Source organism: Phyllostomus hastatus, unplaced genomic scaffold, assembly GCF_019186645.2.
Source record: "Phyllostomus hastatus isolate PE091 unplaced genomic scaffold, TTU_PhHast_1.1 phas_contig_80, whole genome shotgun sequence".
In the NCBI taxonomy this organism is placed as follows: domain Eukaryota; kingdom Metazoa; phylum Chordata; class Mammalia; order Chiroptera; family Phyllostomidae; genus Phyllostomus; species Phyllostomus hastatus.
In genome coordinates this window covers 43,683,480-43,701,553 of record NW_025333960.1, presented here as the reverse complement: position 1 = coordinate 43,701,553, position 18,074 = coordinate 43,683,480, and the positions used below count along the sequence as shown (strand labels likewise).

Below are 18,074 nucleotides of genomic sequence, written 5' to 3'. Positions count from 1 at the left end.
TTATTTAAGGTTCTTAAAAACCCACTTCTTAAAAGACAAAAGTTAGTCTTTTGACTACCTAAGTTCAATAATTATTTTTTCAAATAACTCATCTTTATTTTCCATTATTTTTTAATTAAAATTGTATTTTATTGTGTATGCTATTAAATAATCTCGGTTTTTCCCCTTCTGCTCCCCTCCAGCCCGACCCTCCCTCTCCCTCAGGCCAAATCCCCACACCTTGAGGCATTGGCGGTATACTGGTGAGCACAGCTGCCTTCCAATAGTTACTTTTAACGGGTGAGGTTAAACAAAAAGGAGTATGACCACAGCGCCATCTGTTGTTACAAACTGTCACTTGAGTCTCCTCGATGTTGCAAACACCTGAATACGCACTGCTGCACTTCTACCAGAAAGACTGGTTGAAAGGGCTGCCAAAATCACGTCGGGGAGAACGTGCTGTAACCGGAACTCTCATATGATGCCGGGGAGAGGGTAGTTTTCAATCTTGCGAAAAGCTGGGAGTGTCTCCTAACACTGAACATTTTCTTACTCTATGATTCAGCTCTTATTTTCTAGTAAAAGCCTGAAGTGTGATAAGCATACCAAAAGATACATACAGCAGTGTGGCACAGAGCAATAATGTTAGTTATATCCAAAATTAGAAATACTGTATTTTGCCATTTTTTGTCCAAATTTTTGAGGGAGAAATAAGGGTGTGCATTATACATGGCAAAATACAGTAACCTGAATGTCTACCAACAAAATAATGGACCAATAAAGCATGGCGTGGCAATGTAATGAGTTGACTCAGTACAATGATGGTGAAGCAGTCATTAGTAGAAGCCAAAATACGCATTAATCTCAAAAATAAAAGTCTGAGCTACAGGTGTCTGACACAAAAGAGTGCCTTTCCATTTCTACTGTGTTTGGAATGGACAGAGCAGTCCATGGTGGTAGAAATCAGGACAGTGTTCACTTTGGGGGGAGGAAAAAGGGGGTGGTGACTGGGTGTGGGCACAGGGACTTCGGAAGTACTGGTCATGTTCCACCTGTCTTTATTGGGGTCTGAGTGTGCCTGCTTGGTGCCAATTCACTGAGCTGTACTTTACAACTGGTGCACTTTTTGTCATGTGTTGTACTCAGCTGAAAATTCTTTAGAAAAGTACTAACTAGAATAGTATTGGCACAGATTAAAATAAAAAGTATATTAAACGATAATTTAACAGTATAATTCCAATTCTAAAAATATTACTTGGTAATAAATTTTTGTAATTGTCACTATTTTTATTTACCGAACAAATATTTATTATCTACTTTATTTAGTTCCCAGGTGCACACACTGGTGAAAGAGAAGCCAGGTCCCCGCAGAGATATAAAATTTGAAAATAGTAAAAGTGGTGCCTTCCTAACAAACAGAGGAGAATTCCGTCAGTGAATTCCATCAGTTCAATAAGTTACACAAAGATTACTAATAGAAAAAAATAATGAAGGAAGGAATTAAAGGGAAAGGGTTTTAGTAAAATTTTATTACATTCGTTGCATGTAATTACAGTAAGTAAGCTAGCAAAATAGGAGGAAAGTACCTCTGTCAAACTGACATGAAAGAAGAGTTATAAGTGGTTTCTAATTAGATAGTGGCTATTGAAACATGCGTTTTAAGTTGCTGAGTACGCACTTTTCCTTTTGGGCCCCGGGCACTTCCTGCCAGCTCCCAGCCTCGTGCTGTACACACCGTCCAGCCACCCTTTGCTTACAGTTACAGTTAAAACCGATGTACGGCGACTGACTCTTATCACTGCTTAAAAAACGTATTTCCTAATTTCTATCAACCTCATTAGCACCATCCAAAAGATGGAACAAGTCACAATGCCCTTCTGAGTTTACTGCTCCCACCAGTGGTTATCCGTCTGGCCTGCCTACTTTTTGAAAAGTACAGCTTCATGGCTCATCCTCGATAGTTCTGACCCAGTGGAACTGTGGTGGAATGCAAGTGCCATAACACGAACATAAACCTGTCAGTTACCAAGAACTCTAAATAACAGAACTCAAAGTGGTGGGTGTATTACTATCTCCATTGCTATTTTCTTGTTCTGAATATCCTCTGGGATTTCAGCAGATAGCAGGAACAAGTAAATGCTTACTAAACATATTTAATTGAGTAGGTTTATAAGATTACTGCAACAAAATAGAAAACAAATTTATTACTTTGAAAATAACACATTTATAAATATTTAAAATCAAAATAATTTAAAGAGAAACTGGAATAAAACTAATTTTACACAAACTTAAGTGTGGTAATACATAAATGTATTTAACACACCCTCACCATATAGAATATCCATTCCCTATACATATTAATTTTGTATTAAATACTAAAATTTTGGAATAAAAAATGACTATATTTATATTTGGTAACATTTTATTGAAACACAACAAGTTTTCAAAATATATAAATAGATTGGATTTTCTTTGCGTGAAAACTGTATTATTGAAAACCTCACAAAAATACAGACTCTTCATGTTAAATGGTTGGGTCAAATTAATGTTACTGTAAAATCTAAATGCTATTTTAGTGGTAAAATTCATTATTGTTATGATGACAGTTGAACTGGTCATTAAGTAAATCTCATTGTGGAGTGGTTACTTTGATAGTGGTTATAGTTACATGAGGGCAGCTGCTGGCCACGGTTACCAATAGTAGACCAAGTTTCCAGTGCAGGAGTGATGACAGTGGGTGTCAGGATTTGATTTGTCGGCATCCTAATTATCATTGCAGTGGAAGAGGTCACTAGGAATTTGCCATTTATGTCAAGTAGGAGTGATGATATGACTCACTGAGCTTACCATTAACAAAGGCAGCGTTTGGTTCAGATGAATATGTAATGAATGGCCTTCAATCACATGTCATCAGAAGTCACAGCATTTACTGATTCAGGGGATAAGGTATGGAGGGGTCTAGTGAAGTTATGTCTGTTGTAGCAGGAGGTAAGTATGGCAGAAATGATGATGCATAGAAATGGTACATGGTTGTATGATCGGTCAGTGAGGTGTTCCCTGCTGTGAAATATCAGAAGTTATGGTGCTAGCACATTTTCTTAAAGTAATGTTGTGCCTATGCACTCATTTGAAGGGGAAATAGAATTGCTAACTGTATTATGTTAGATTACTTAGAAGGTGATGATTAGTTTCTAAGAACAGGCAATGCTGGTTTGGAGATTATGAATTCAGCTGAAGTCATTATGCTGTTGTGATTGTGAAGTCAGTTGAGCTGGTAGCATCTGTGTGGATTTCATTTTTACTTGAGGAGGTGGTAGTAGAGGTTGAAGGTGATGTTTTAGTTGAGTTAGAAGACAGACTAGATTCATTCACTAATTCAGTCACTAAATTCAAATACCTACTGTGAGTTATGTCCATTCAGTTGAAGAACAAATATCAGTGTCCACAGATACTGTTAAACAGATGCTAATTACAGGTTCATGTGAAATAGAAATTCTTCAAATTTGAGATGAAACTGTTGAACAAATTTTAGTTATACCTAAAACTGAAGTGACAGGGGTTCTTGATAGTGAATAAGAAAAAGGTGAACTAGTATTGTAATTTCCTAAGAGTATCAGTAAAAGTTATTGTGATCAAAGGATCAGTTAATATGCACCTTGAACTCATGACTATAAGCGCAATAGAAAATTATTTACACTTGTAGTGATGGTTGTAGCTCCAGTTGAAGTGGTATCTGTTGCTGTAGTGGTTACAGGTTCAGGAGCAGCAGCAGGACTGCTGTCCAACGTAGTCATAGCCTCAGTGGTAGTGCTAGAATTTGTTGCAGCAGTGGGTTCACTTGAACCATTAGTGGTCATGGTGGTTGCAGGTTCAGTGGAAGTCCCACTGGTGGCTATTGTGGTTGCAGCCTCAGGGGTAGTGCTGGAAGCAGAAGTGGTAGTTGTTTCAGTTGAGGTTGAAGCTGTTGTGGTGGTTGTAGCTTGATTTGAGGTGGTATCTGTTGTTGAAGTGGCTACAGGTGCAGTAGGAGCTGTAGAGATGCCCAAAATGGCTGTAGTCTCAGTTGTAGTGCTGGTAGGTGTTGTAGCAGTAGCTTTCCTTGAAGTGGTGTCTTCTGTGGTGGCTGCAGGTTCAGTAGAAGTCATACTGGTGGCTATTGTGGTTGTAGCCTCAGTGGTAGTGCTGATGGCAGCAGTGGTCCTTGCTTCAGTTGAAGTGGCATCTGTTACTGTAGTGGTTACAGCTTTAGTAGTAGTAGTAGTGGTGTCCAACATGGTTGTAGCCTCAGTTGTACTGCTGGAGGTTGTTGTGGCTGTGGGTTCACTTGATGTGGTGGCTGCTGTGTTGCTTGCTGGTTCAGTAGAAATCTTAGTGGTGGCTATTGTGGTTGCAGCCCCAGTGGTAGTGCTGGCAGCAGCAGTGGTAGTTGTTTCAGTTGAAGTAGAAGCCACTGTAGAGACTGTAGCCTCAGTTGAGGTGGTATCTGTTATTGAAGTGCTTACGGGTTCAGTAGAAGCTGTAGTGGTGCCCAAAATGTCTGTAGTCTCAGTTGTAGTGCTGGTAGGTGTTGTAGCAGTAGCTTTCCTTGAAGTGGTGTCTTCTGTGGTGGCTGCCGGTTCAGTAGAAGTCATACTGGTGGCTATTGTGGTTGTAGCCTCAGTGGTAGTGCTGATGGCAGCAGTGGTCCTTGCTTCAGTTGAAGTGGCATCTGTTACTGTAGTGGTTACAGCTTTAGTAGTAGTGGTGTCCAACATGGTTGTAGCCTCAGTTGTACTGCTGGAGGTTGTTGTGGCTGTGGGTTCACTTGATGTGGTGGCTGCTGTGTTGCTTGCTGGTTCAGTAGAAATCTTAGTGGTGGCTATTGTGGTTGCAGCCCCAGTGGTAGTGCTGGCAGCAACAGTGGTAGTTGTTTCAGTTGAAATAGAAGCTACTGTAGAGACTGTAGCCTCAGTTGAGGTGGTATCTGTTGTTGTAGTGGTTACGGGTTCAGTAGGAGCTGTAGTGGTGCCCAAAATGGCTGTAGTCTCAGTTGTAGTGCTGGTAGGTGTTGTAGCAGTAGCTTTCCTTGAAGTGGTGTCTTCTGTGGTGGCTGCAGGTTCAGTAGAAGTCATACTGGTGGCTATTGTGGTTGTAGCCTCAGTGGTAGTGCTGATGGCAGCAGTGGTCCTTGCTTCAGTTGAAGTGGCATCTGTTACTGTAGAGGTTACAGCTTTAGTAGCAGTAGTAGTGGTGTCCAACATGGTTGTAGCCTCAGTTGTACTGCTGGAGGTTGTTGTGGCTGTGGGTTCACTTGATGTGGTGCCTGCTGTGTTGCTTGCTGGTTCAGTAGAAATCCTAGTGGTGGCTATTGTGGTTGCAGCCCCAGTGGTAGTGCTGGCAGCAGCAGTGGTAGTTGTTTCAGTTGAAGTAGAAGCCACTGTAGGGACTGTAGCCTCAGTTGAGGTGGTATCTGTTATTGAAGTGCTTACGGGTTCAGTAGAAGCTGTAGTGGTGCCCAAAATGTCTGTAGTCTCAGTTGTAGTGCTGGTAGGTGTTGTAGCAGTAGCTTTCCTTGAAGTGGTGTCTTCTGTGGTGGCTGCAGGTTCAGTAGAAGTCATACTGGTGGCTATTGTGGTTGTAGCCTCAGTGGTAGTGCTGATGGCAGCAGTGGTCCTTGCTTCAGTTGAAGTGGCATCTGTTACTGTAGTGGTTACAGCTTTAGTAGTAGTGGTGTCCAACATGGTTGTAGCCTCAGTTGTACTGCTGGAGGTTGTTGTGGCTGTGGGTTCACTTGATGTGGTGGCTGCTGTGTTGCTTGCTGGTTCAGTAGAAATCTTAGTGGTGGCTATTGTGGTTGCAGCCCCAGTGGTAGTGCTGGAAGCAGCTGTGGTAGTTGTTTCAGTTGAAGTAGAAGCCACTGTAGAGACTGTAGCCTCAGTTGAGGTGGTATCTGTTATTGAAGTGCTTACGGGTTCAGTAGGAGCTGTAGTGGTGCCCAAAATGTCTGTAGTCTCAGTTGTAGTGCTGGTAGGTGTTGTAGCAGTAGCTTTCCTTGAAGTGGTGTCTTCTGTGGTGGTTGCAGGTTCAGTAGAAGTCATACTGGTGGCTATTGTGGTTGTAGCCTCAGTGGTAGTGCTGATGGCAGCAGTGGTCCTTGCTTCAGTTGAAGTGGCATCTGTTACTGTAGAGGTTACAGCTTTAGTAGCAGTAGTAGTGGTGTCCAACATGGTTGTAGCCTCAGTTGTACTGCTGGAGGTTGTTGTGGCTGTGGGTTCACTTGATGTGGTGCCTGCTGTGTTGCTTACTGGTTCAGTGGAAATCATAGTGGTGACAATGGTGGCTGTAGCCTCAGTTGTAGTGCTAGAACCTGTTCTGCCAGAGGGTTCACTTGAACCATTGGTGGTCATGGTGGCTGCATGTTCAGTAGAAGTTGTACTGGTGGCTATTGTGGTTTCAGCCTCAGCAGTAGTGCTGGCAGCAGCAGTGGTAGTTGTTTCAGATGAAGTAGAAGATGCTATGGAGGTTGTAGCTTCAGTTGATATGGCATCTGTTGTTGTAGTGGTAACGGTCTCAATAGGAGCTGTGGTGGTGCCCAACATGGTTATAGCCTCAGTTGTAGTGCTGGTAGGTGTTGTAGCAGTAGGTTTCCTTGAAGTGGTGGCTTCTGAGGTGGCTGCAGGTTCAGTAGCAGTCATACTGGTGGCTATTGTGGTTGTAGCCTCAGTGGTAGTGCTGACAGCAGCAGTGGTAGTTGTTTCTGTTGAACTAGAGGCTGCTTTGGTAGTTATAGCTTCAGTTGAGGTGGCATCTGTTGTTGAAGTAGTTGCAGGTTCAGTAGCAGCTGTAGTGGTGCCCAGCATGGTAGTAGCCTCAGTTTTAGTGCTGGAAGGTGTTATGGTACTGGGTTCACTTGAACCATTGGTGGGTGTTGTGGTTGCAGGTTCAGCAGAATTCGTTGTCATGGCTATTGTGGTTGTAGCCCCATTGGTAGTGCTCGCAGCAGCAGTGGTACTTGTTTTGGTTGAAGCAGAGACTGGTGTGGTAGTTACAGCTTCAGTTGAGGTGGTATCTCTTATTGAAGTGGTTACAGGTTCAGTAGGAGCTGTAGTGGTGCCCAACATGGTTGTAGCCTCAGTTGTAGTGCTGGAAGTTGTTTTGGCAGTGGGTTCACTTGATGTGGTGCCTGCTGTGTTGCTTGCTGGTTCAGTGGAAATCATAGTGGTGACAATGGTGGCTGTAGCCTCAGTTGTAGTGCTAGAACCTGTTCTGCCAGGGGGTTCACTTGAACCATTGGTGGTCATGGTGGCTGCATGTTCAGTAGAAGTTGTACTGGTGGCTATTGTGGTTGCAGCCTCAGCAGTAGTGCTGGCAGCAGCAGTGGTAGTTGTTTCAGATGAAGTAGAAGATGCTATGGAGGTTGTAGCTTCAGTTGATATGGCATCTGTTGTTGTAGTGGTAACGGTCTCAATAGGAGCTGTGGTGGTGCCCAACATGGTTATAGCCTCAGTCGTAGTGCTGGTAGGTGTTGTAGCAGTAGGTTTCCTTGAAGTGGTGGCTTCTGAGGTGGCTGCAGGTTCAGTAGAAGTCATACTGGTGGCTATTGTGGTTGTAGCCTCAGTGGAAACGCTGACAGCAACAGTGGTCATTGCTTCAGTTGAAGTAGAGGCTGAAGTCATGGTTGTATCTTCAGTTGAAGTGGCATCTGTTGCTGCAGTGGTTACAGATTTAGTAGCAGCAGTAGTGCTCTCCAACACGGTTGTAGCCTCATTTGTAGTGCTGGCAGTTGTTTTGGCAGTGGGTTCACTTGAACCACTGGTGGATGTTTTGGTTGCAGTTTCAGCAGAAGTGGTACTAGTGGCTATTGTGGTTGTAGCCTCAGTGGTAGTGCTTGTAGCAGCAGTGGTCATCGTTTCAGTTGAAATGAAGAGAGCAGCTGTGGTTGTAGATTCAGTTGAAGTGGTATCTGTGGCTGTAGTGTTTACTGGTTCAGTATCAGCCATAGTGGTGTCAAACATGGGTGTAGCCTCAGTTGTAGTGCTAGAAGTTGTTGTGGCTGTGGGTTCACTTGATGTGGTGGCTGCTGTGTTGCCTGCTGGTTCAGAAGAAATCCTAGTTGTGGCTATTGTGGTTGTAGCCCCAGTGGTAGTGCTATCAGCAGCACTGGTAGTTGTTTCAGTTGAACTAGAGGCTGCTGTGGTAGTTATAGCTTCAGTTGAGGTGGCATCTGTTGTTGAAGTGGTTGCAGGTTCAGTAGCAGCAGTAGTTGTGTCCAACATGGTAGTAGCCTCAGTTTTAGTGCTGGAAGGTGTTATGGTAGTGGGTTCACTTGAACCATTGGTGGGTGTTGTGGTTGCACGTTCAGCAGAAGTCGTAGTCATGGCTACTATGCTTGTAGCCTCAGTGGTAGTGCTTGTAGCAGCAGTGGTCATCATTTCAGTTGAAATGGAGGCTGTGGTCATGGTTGTAGCCTCAGTTGAAGTGGTATCTGTGCCTTTAGTGTTTACTGGTTCAGTAGCAGTTGTAGTGGTATCCAATATGGTTGTAGCTTCTGTTTTAGTGCTGGAAGTTGTGGGAGTGGATTCACTTGATGAGGTGGCTGCTGTGGTTGTTGCAGTTTCAGTAGCAGCCATAGTGGTGTCCAACACGGATGAGGCCTCCAGTGTAGTGCTGGAATGTGTTGTGGCAGTGGGTTCACTTGATGAGGTGGCTTCTGTGGTGGCTGCAGGTTCAGTAGACATTGTAGTGGTATCTGATATGGTTACAGCCTCAGTGGTGGTGCTGGCAGAAGCTGTGGTAGTTGTTTCAGTTGAAGTGGAGGCTGCTGTTGTGGTTGTAGGTTCAGTAGAAGTGCTAGTGTTGGCTGTTGTGGTGTTAACCTGAATGGTAGTAATGGCAGTTAAAGTGGTACCTGCTGTGGTGGTTATAGGTTTGGTAGAAGTGGTAGTGGTGTCTAGCATGGTTGTCACTTTACTGGTAGTGCTGATAGTTGTGGTAATTGGTTTACTTGAAGTGGTGGCTTCTATGGTGGTTGTGGTTGTATCTTCCGTTGAAGTGGTATCTGTTGCTGTAGTAGCTATAGGTTCAGCAGACACAGCAGTGGTGTCTGGTATGCTTGTATGCTCAGTGGGAGTGCTGGAAGTTGTTGTAGCAGTTGGTTCACTTGAAGTGGTGGTTGCTGTGGTGGATGCAGATTCAGTATAAGTCATAGTGGTGGCTGTTTTGGTTGTAGCCGCAGTGCTAGTACTGGCAACTGTGGTAGGTGGTTCTGTTGAAGCAGTGGCTGATGTGGTATTAGGAGCTTCAGCTACAGTGGTGTCTGCTTTGGAGGTTGTAGATTTGGTAGAAGCTGTAGTACTAATTGTTGTTGTGGCCTCAGTAGTAGAACTGACAGTGGTTTTGGTGATTGGTTCTGTTGAAGTGGTGGCTACTGTTGTGATTGTTGGTTCCGTTGAAATGGTGGCTGCTGTGGTGGTGGCAGGTTCAGCAGAAGTCATGGTGGTGGCCATTGTGGTTGTAGCCTTAGTGGTAGTGCTGTCAGTTGTGGTAGCTGGTTCTGTTAAAGTAGTGGCTACTGTTGTGATAGTCAGATCAATTGGTGTGGTGGCTCCTGTGATGGTTGTAGGTTCAGTTGAAGTGGTGACAGCTGTGGTGGATGACCAATCAATAGAAGTGTTAGTGCTGGCTGGGGTGGTTGTAACCTCAGTAGTTGTGCTGGCACTTGTAGATAGTTCTGTTGAACTGGTGGCTAATATGGTGGTTCTAGGTTTAGCTGGACGGACATCTGCTACTGTGGTGGCTATAGATCTGGTAGAAGCAGTAGTGATGGTTGTTGTTGTATCCTCAGTGGTAGTGCTGACAGTTGTGGTAATTGGTTCTATTGTAGTGGTGGCTACTGTTGTGGTAGTAGGTTCAGTTGAAGTGGTGGCTGCTGTGGTGATGGCAAGTTCAGTGGAATTCATAGTGGTGCCTGTTGAGGTTGTAGCTTCAGTGGTAATGCTGGCAGTTGTCGCAGGTGTTTCTGTTGAAGTGGGGGCTGATACTGTGGTAGCTGGTTCAATTGAAGTGGTGTCTGTTACTGTGGTGATTGTAGATTTGGCAGAAGTGGGAGTTATCATTGTGGTTATAGCTTTAATGGTAGTGCTGGAAGTTGATGTGGCAGTTGGTTCACCTGGAGTGGTGGCTACTGTGGTTGTTGTAGGTTCACTAGAAGTCATAGTTGTGGCCGTTGTGGGGATAGCCTCAGTGGTAGTGCTGGCACTCATTGTGACAGCTGGTTCTGTTGAAGTGGTAGCTGCTGTTGTGGTTGAGGGTTCAACTGAAGTGGTTTCTGCTGTAGGTTTGGTTGGAGCAGCAGTGGTGGACATTGTGGAGGTAGCCTGAGTTGTAGTACTGGCAGCTGTAGTGGTAGCTCGTTCACTTGAAGTGATAGTTGCTATGGTTGTGGCAGGTTTGTTAGAAGAGTTAGCAGTAACTATGGTTGTAGGCTCAGTGATAGTGCTAGAAGTTGTTGTGGCAGTTGGTTCACTTGATGTGGTAGCTGCTGTGGTGGCTACAGTTTCAGTAGAAGCTGTAATGGTGGCTGTTGTGGCTGTAGCTTCAGTGGTAGTGCTAGCAGTTGTGGTAGGTGTTTCTATTGAGGTGGCTTTTGATACGGTGGTAGTAGGTTCAGCAGAAGTGATGTCTGCTACTGTACTGGTTGTAGATTTAGTGCTGGCTGGGGTGGTAGTAACTGTTGTAGTGGTAGCTTGAGTGGTAGCGCTGGCAGTGGTTGCACTATTTGGTTCAGTTGAAGCAAAGGCTACTGTTGTGCTTGTTGGTTCAGTTGAGGTGGTAGCAGCTGTTGTGTTTGTAGGTTCCATAGAAGCCGTAGTGCTGGTCATTGCGGTTTTAGCCTCAGTTGTAGTGTTGGCAGTCATTGTTGTATTTGGTTTAGTTGACGATGTGGCTGCTGCTGTGGTTGTGGCTTCAGTTTTACTTGTGGCTGCTGTAGTGGTTGCAGGTTCAGTAAAAGTGGTAGTGGTGCCTATTGGGGTTGGAGCCTCAGTGGTAGTGCTGGCAGTCATTGTGTTTGGTTCAGTCATAGTGATGTCTCCCGTGGTGGTTGTAGAGTCAGTTAAAGTGGTGGCTGCAACTGTGGTTGTAGGTTTGGTAGAAGAGGTAGTGATGGCCATTGTGGCTGTAGCTTCACTGGTAGTGCTGCCACTTGTGGCCATTGGTTCTGTTGACTTGGTGGCTTCAGTGGTGGTTGTAGGTTCAATAGAAATAGTTGTGGTGCCTATTGTTGTTGTAGCCTCAGTGGTAGTGCTAGCAGTTGTTATGGTAGTCAGCTCAGTTGATGTGGTGGCCGCTGTAGTGATTTTTGGCTCAGTTGAAGTGATGGCTGCTCCTGTGGTGGTAGGTTCAGTAAAAGTGGCACTGGTGGCTGCTGTTATCACTTTACTGGTAGTGCTAGAAGCAGTTGTGGTAGTTTCTACAGTGGAAGTTGTGGCTGCTGCTGTGGTTGTAGTTTCAGTAGGAGCAGTCTTGCTGGCTACTGTGGTTGTAGCCACAGCTGCAGTGCCTGCAGTCACCGCTGTACTTGTTTCAGATAAAGTGGTGCCTCCTGCTATTGTAGTTTCTGTTCGAGCAGTGGTTGCTCTACTGGTAGGTTCTGCTGAAGTGTAACCAGTGGCTGTAGTGATGCTAGTTGAAGTGGACAGTGTGGTAAAACCTGTCACAGTAGTGGGAACTGTGGACTCAGAAGTAGTTTCAGTTGCAGAAGAGGTTGTCCCATGGTTTGAAGGAAACTGGATAACAATGGAGGCATTATTATTTCTTCCATTATATACCAAGCACACTATGAGTACTCCAATTGCTGTTGTTAGTGCACAGGCTAAGAGACAAGCCAGGAAGATTTTCCACAGAGACCAATCACTAAAGAAATTTCGTGTCACCTGGAAAGGATTATACAAAATTACTGAAGATAAGCCAAATGTTTCAAAAACATTAGTGCCATTGGTAATCCTTTTATATGTGTGTGTGTGTGTGCGCATACATATATATAAAAATAACCTCACTGAAAGACAGTATACACAAAGAATACTATTAATAGTATCTAATGATAAAGAGTGACTCAAATTTAAGATTTCACTTAGGAAAAACTTGGTCCTTGTCTGTCTCTAATATAGGAACAAAAAAATTTCCACTGACTTCTCATGCTTTCTTTTCATATAGCTGTATCTCAAACTAAAAAAAAAAAAAAAAAAGAAGAATGGATTTCTTCTTAGAAATGTTTTATTCCCCTCACTATCAAAAGAAGTATCTATATATGTGTGGGTGACTGCCATATACAGGTATCTGAGTAACCCAAAAGATCATCTGAATAAATCTTCCTCCCCTTCTGACTTGTCAGCTATCAGAAATTTAGCTGCTTTGGAGCTGTCCATTTTAAGTGGTTTATCAAATTTTCTAGCTAACTTTTCATACAGGTTACTATTTGGCAAGATGGAAATCAGAGTCTGAAAATATTTGTTAAAATCTCACTTCTACGGTCACCAGCTATTTCCACTGAGCAACACACTCACCTCTTGGATCCTATTCTTTCACCCATAAGAATGTATGTGACAAGATTAGAATAAAGATTAATGTCGGTAAAATTACTTTTTAAATTCTAAAATAATATACATAATAAGTTATATGTAAGAATATGTGATTTATAAATTATATATATTTATATATATATAATTTGACAATGTAGAGGAAATACTACATAATGCAAAATAACTAAGTCTTCAGAGAGTCTTAAATTTAAATCCCATACCATTACTATTCTGAGCAAGTTTTCTAACTTGTCTAATTCTCAACCTGCCTTATATCAAAAGGGGGGATAATTATATCTACCTCAAAGTGTTGTTGAGAAAGTTAAAATCAGAAATGTCTTCCATCATTAAATTCTTGCAGAGAAGGCAGTTTGCTGCAGTAATTAGGAGCACAGGCATGGAACCTAACAGATTCAGGTTTAAATCTTAACTCCACCTTCCACTAAATGGGTGATGATATTTGGAAATTTTCATTATCTTGTAAAGCCATGACTCCTTCATGAGGATAATATCACCTATTACATAGGGTTGCTGCAAATAGTAAAAAAAAAAAAAAAAGTGGCAACATTTTCCTACACTTACTATTAAAAAAATTGAGTTAACTAATTAGTTCATTATTATCCCTTGTTTTATAACTGAAAACAGATCACTAAAGGAAACAAACACAGGGCAGCAGTTTTTGGAGCATGCAGAGTAGCCCTTAAATGTTGTGAAATTTGGAGCAGGGTCCCAGATAGTAAACTCACTGTGGGTGTTGAGAGGAGCACCCACTAGGCAATCAGAAGCAGTCCAAGGGCACTAGGTACAATGGCCAACGGGACTCAGGGTGCCAACTGAGAGATCCCAAAGACAAATGGCACCTCCTGCCCCATGGCATCCAATCTTAGAAAGGAAGTCAAAGGGGGAGGAGAGGAAGGACCATTCTCACAGCTCATAGAAGGAAGGAAATTGCCCTCATTTTTTGTCTGAATCTTTAAACAGAGGAGCAAGATTTATAGAAACTCATGTTAATCTGACCTGAGACCTGTGATCCAGTGCTATTACTGCCACTAACTAGCTGTGTAATTCTTAAAACATTCTAAACTTCCCAGACCACACATTTTTCATCTCAGTAAAGGCATCTAAAATAGTGTTCAGCTCTCTGATGGGTCTGGTTTGTTTGAGGTTATCAGAGACATGTTCTCTAAATAACTCCTATCTATCAAAAGCATTCTTCCCCAACACCTCTTGACATAAAGTGTTTGTCCTCTCCCATTTAATCAGAATCTCTCCAAACTGCCTCTACAGTAAGATTAACCAGAGGAGGGGCGGAGTCATAGCTAGGAGCATTAAACTAAACTACAAAACATCATCATCAATCATTCAGAGTCAAGTTTTCACCTTAGGGCGGTGGGGTTGTGGGGAAACTCAGAGATCAGACCTTCAGGTGAAGAAACCAGAATAACCAGAAAAAGGGTCATGAATACAGAAAATCTGCTTCCGGATACCAAACTGAGAGTGCCAAATGGTTTCTAAGTCAAGCTGCCAACACACAAGGTCAGAGCCAGGGGGGGCTAACAGAAGGCCCGTGGCTGGCTCAGAGGCAGAGAGGGAAGGAGAGTGAGGCAGATCACCCACAACTAGGGCGCCGAGGCCTTAACACAGGACTTCCTCTCCCACCTGAGCAAGGGTGACAATGTCATTCACTGCCAGTGCATTTGCTGTCATCACCTATTCAGCCCTCAAAAAAAAACGGGGGGAGTCCAAAACTTTATTTTCTTTGACTCATATATTTTCTCCAAATTACACATGTTTTTACTTATTCATCACAATTATTAACTCTTTAAATGAAGAATCCCATAACATAAATCTATGTCTCTTGCATTCCCTCTCAGTGACCTGACTTGTTTAAAGAATGCTGCAGATTTTCAAAGGACAATGTTATCTTTAATTGATTGAATGGTTTTTATCCAAAATATCACATCAAGAGTATTTCCACATGTATTACATCATAACCCAGAGAAACGGAGTTGTCCCAGACATTACCTGACCGTGCTGTAATTCTCTGCTCGGAAATTCTGAGGGTCCAAGGGTCTCTGCACTGGTGCAGACACCAGTTAAATCAGTATCGACATCACCAACCACATCAGTGGACACTGAAAACTGACAAGCTGAACTGAGATGTTCATGATTTTTTGTGCACATAAATGGCTATACATAGAAAAGAACAGGAAAAAATAGGAGCTATTATATTTGATGGCTAAAGTAATATAATTCTGATAAATATAACCCAGATCATGATATATTACAGCATATTTGATCAAATAAATTCATTTGAAACCTGACTGAAAGAATAAGTGAATACATTCATAATAATTTCTTCTTAAAACAAGGAAATCGAGATAGTCATAAGGTACAATTATTTATTTTATATAATTATTGATGTTAAAATCCAGGAATAAACATTATCATTTATCCTCATAATATCTAATGTAATTTGTTAAATGTCATTATGTGGCAAGCTGGCAGAAGGAGATTATGTAAGAACAAATGTCTCACAGTAAATATTCTAGAGACCTTAAGGTTACCAAAAACAGCTTCCTTGGGTCATATTCAAAATGCGAAAACTAAGATCTAAAGAGTTGAAGTGAGATTCTGGGGGCAGAATAATCCTCACTGCTTTAGTTTTCCCTCTATCTTAATACAAGTGTATCTCTAAAAGTTAAAATTTTGAGCGGTTGGATATCTATGAATTATAGTTAATTAGCTCTTGGTAAAAGCCAATAATCTCTGTTATATGCATCTAATATGAGTCAGCTATGTTTATGAAATATAATTTTAAATTCTCTGCTCATACCTGAAAAGAGATTAATTTACCATTTTGTGTTTTCTAAGAGGGAAAAACGAACTCTTAAATCATCCTTTTTTATATGACCTTCCACTGCTATTCAAATCCACTGGTGAAAATGGATTAAAAATGGCCCTCAGTGTGCGTCCACATATCCAGATGTAAACTGCAACATTCAGTCAGTCATCAAGATCTGTGCCCTTTATTTGAAAACTCTCAGCATTGTCTGGGAAAATCTTCAGGATGACTAATTTCTTACTAAAGGGACCTTTTTATCTGAGTGTCTTAACACTGTGTAGACACAGTGGCAGGGTCGCCAGGCCAGGGGCACCGTGGAGAACATTTCAGGAGAGAAGGGACTGACCTAGAACCAAGCGGTCACTCTCTCTGCCCTGTAATTTCATGTTAGCACCCAGGACAGAAATGTGCTTCCTCACACAATCTAACTGTCCAATCACACTTACACTGATCTCATTCAGTACATTTCTATTTCAACTTCTATTATCAAGGGCTCTAGTCAGCTGCATAAAAGGCAATCCCAAAATACACAGTACTGGTTTTTTTTTTCTTTTACAAACATAAGCAATAGTCAAATAATATTGTATGTAACTGAACTCTAATATTTCACCTTAATATAATTCTTTATCGAGAAAATAAATTCCTAAATAGTTAAGGAGAAGCCAGTCTAAAGGATTTGCTAGATAATTTGATTCCTACGCCTAATCTTCACTGTAAGACTATCTTCTGACTTTCAAAATATGTAGGAATATTTGAGTTCCAACAAATCTATATATTACACTAAAAAACTAAGCAGTTAACACAAAAATCTATATATCACATTTTAAAAACATAATTTGTTAATGCAATCAAATGCAGAATGTTGGCTTATATGTGAATTATGATAGCTGTAGAGACTTATTTCAACAGACTATTAAATTGTTACCCAAAATTGCTAATATCTGAGATTAATGAGTGTTAAAATAGATGTCCCAATTATGCAAACATTGCGTAAAATACAAGTATTCTAATTAATAAATAATAATCTAAAAATTGGTTTCCATATAAAACTTTGATTAAGAATTCTTTTGGAAAAAGACCATGTTGTAATATAAAATATTAGAGTTCTATAAATATTGGAAACAAGACTCTGGGCTGTCAGAACATATCACACAGGTGCCACCAATACTTACCGGCTGGTTTTCAGAGTCATCAATGTTCACTATGTATTTCCCACATTTTCTGTACATTTTTCAGCAGCCAGTGTCACCAGCTCAACTCCAGAAACATTCTTCAGCCTGTTCATTGCTCTTTATAGCTGCAACCTTGAGAAATAATTATGTTGATTAGTATTAAGTCTACTATGAGACATCGGTGTGTGGATTACACAAAATAGTAAATAATTATTCCTTATATGGGATCCACCTTAAGGAAGAAGTGGGGTGTTAAGCAATGACATAAGAATGCAAGAAAATCAATCCCACCTCTGAGAGTACGCTCTCAGGGCTACTCCACCAGGCAGCCTGCCTAGCAGAAAAGCGGCAAGTGTACGACTCTTCCCTCTCCCTCCTACCACATCACTTCACAGAATCCTTCCTTCCAACTTCAGCAAGAGGCCAAGACATATTCTGTGATAAGCCAATGTGCTCTTCCTCCTTTTACTAAAGCAGACGTGACCATCTTTCCCCCCTTACTGGCAGTGACTTTTAGACACTTGTGACTCACTGTTCATCAGGCCTTTACTTCTTGGGTTCCTCCCAGCTCTAAATTTTTTTCAAGTTATTCTCTCTCTCTCTGCTTCTAGAAAAAAATGGACTGAACCTGGCTTACTTCCTCAACCTCCAAATATAGGTAGTTAGTCTGACAAACAAATCCCTGTGAATGTATTCACCGGGGTCTATTCTCTTCCCTTTTGTGGGATCTATTTGGCATGGTTTGCAGAAGATTACTTATGATCCTGCTTAGAATTTAGTAACAGGACACATGGGTAGGTGAAGCTCTTCTAACTTTTGTGTATTTTACTCAAAAACAAAGGGGTTTATTTTATTATCTGTAGGAATAGCTTTAGCGGGATCTAAAAGACATCTTAAATCTTGGCAAGATTTAAGAAATAACTTTCTACCTCAACTGAAAAGTTATCAGTCAACTCCCAACACAAGTATCCAGTGAATCCCAAATAAAATTGGTACAGAAAGCTATCTTTTCAGTAGTGATTAATCCATAGATAATTTACTGGCAAATGAAGCAACAAAGACAAGGTACTTATGCTTTTTTTGTTAAAAATGTCTCATGTAGCACTTTTTATGTGACCAGATATCTGTCAGGTTTCAAAGATAAGAATTACCTTATAATAGAGTTGCAGGAAGTCCGAAAGATCTTGTCCTTCAACCTTGTCGATTTAAGGTGGAGCAAATTTGTGTCCAGAGAGGGGAAATGATAAAATCAGTTGTACAGTGGAACCCAGTTGCCTTTTCAGTCTACGATTCTCTCCACAACTAGTGACTTTGAAGAAAGATGGACAGCCCAGTGCAAAGTCAAGCAAATGTCCTTTTGAAAACAAAGTGAAACAAAAATTTCAGAATCGGAGCTGGAAAGGATCCTGCATGGGATGCCCATTATGTCCTGGGGCCATTTCAGACTTACTGAACCAGACTCCCAGGGGCAGGATCTAAGAGTTTCACTTTTTGGCCAAATGTGAAGTGATCCTTATTCAA

General features: G+C 41.8%; 1 protein-coding gene across 3 annotated transcripts; it reads right to left on the bottom strand.

The window, feature by feature from the left end:
* Positions 1–1,498: 1,498 nt before the first annotated feature.
* Positions 1,499–17,832, bottom strand: LOC123826454 (mucin-2-like). 3 transcript variants are annotated; one of them, XM_045850460.1, is made up of 4 exons: positions 17,705–17,832; positions 16,554–16,685; positions 14,562–14,726; positions 1,499–11,891 (listed from the first exon to the last, which is right to left on the bottom strand). In XM_045850460.1, exons 2-4 carry the CDS (start codon positions 16,608–16,610, stop codon positions 3,648–3,650), a joined length of 8,466 nt encoding a protein of 2,821 aa, XP_045706416.1. In that variant the 5' UTR covers positions 16,611–16,685; positions 17,705–17,832; the 3' UTR covers positions 1,499–3,647. The 3 variants fall into 3 exon arrangements, with proteins under 3 accessions (XP_045706416.1, XP_045706415.1, XP_045706417.1); XM_045850459.1 differs by lacking the exon at positions 17,705–17,832 and adding an exon at positions 16,845–16,966; XM_045850461.1 differs by lacking the exon at positions 17,705–17,832 and adding an exon at positions 16,845–16,966 and having other exon boundaries at positions 1,499–11,744.
* Between the last annotated feature and the right edge of the window lie 242 nt (positions 17,833–18,074).

What these genes read in the sequence shown, in the direction of transcription:
- LOC123826454 (XM_045850460.1), bottom strand. Translation starts at nt 16,610, where the DNA reads ATGTACAGAAAATGTGGGAAATACATAGTGAACATTGATGACTCTGAA. An exon ending in ATGACTCTGAAAACCAGCCG is followed by an intron (nt 14,727 to 16,553) that starts GTAAGTATTGGT and finishes TTCTATGTATAG; the next exon opens with CCATTTATGTGCACAAAAAA. An exon ending in GAGAATTACAGCACGGTCAG is followed by an intron (nt 11,892 to 14,561) that starts GTAATGTCTGGG and finishes AATCCTTTCCAG; the next exon opens with GTGACACGAAATTTCTTTAG.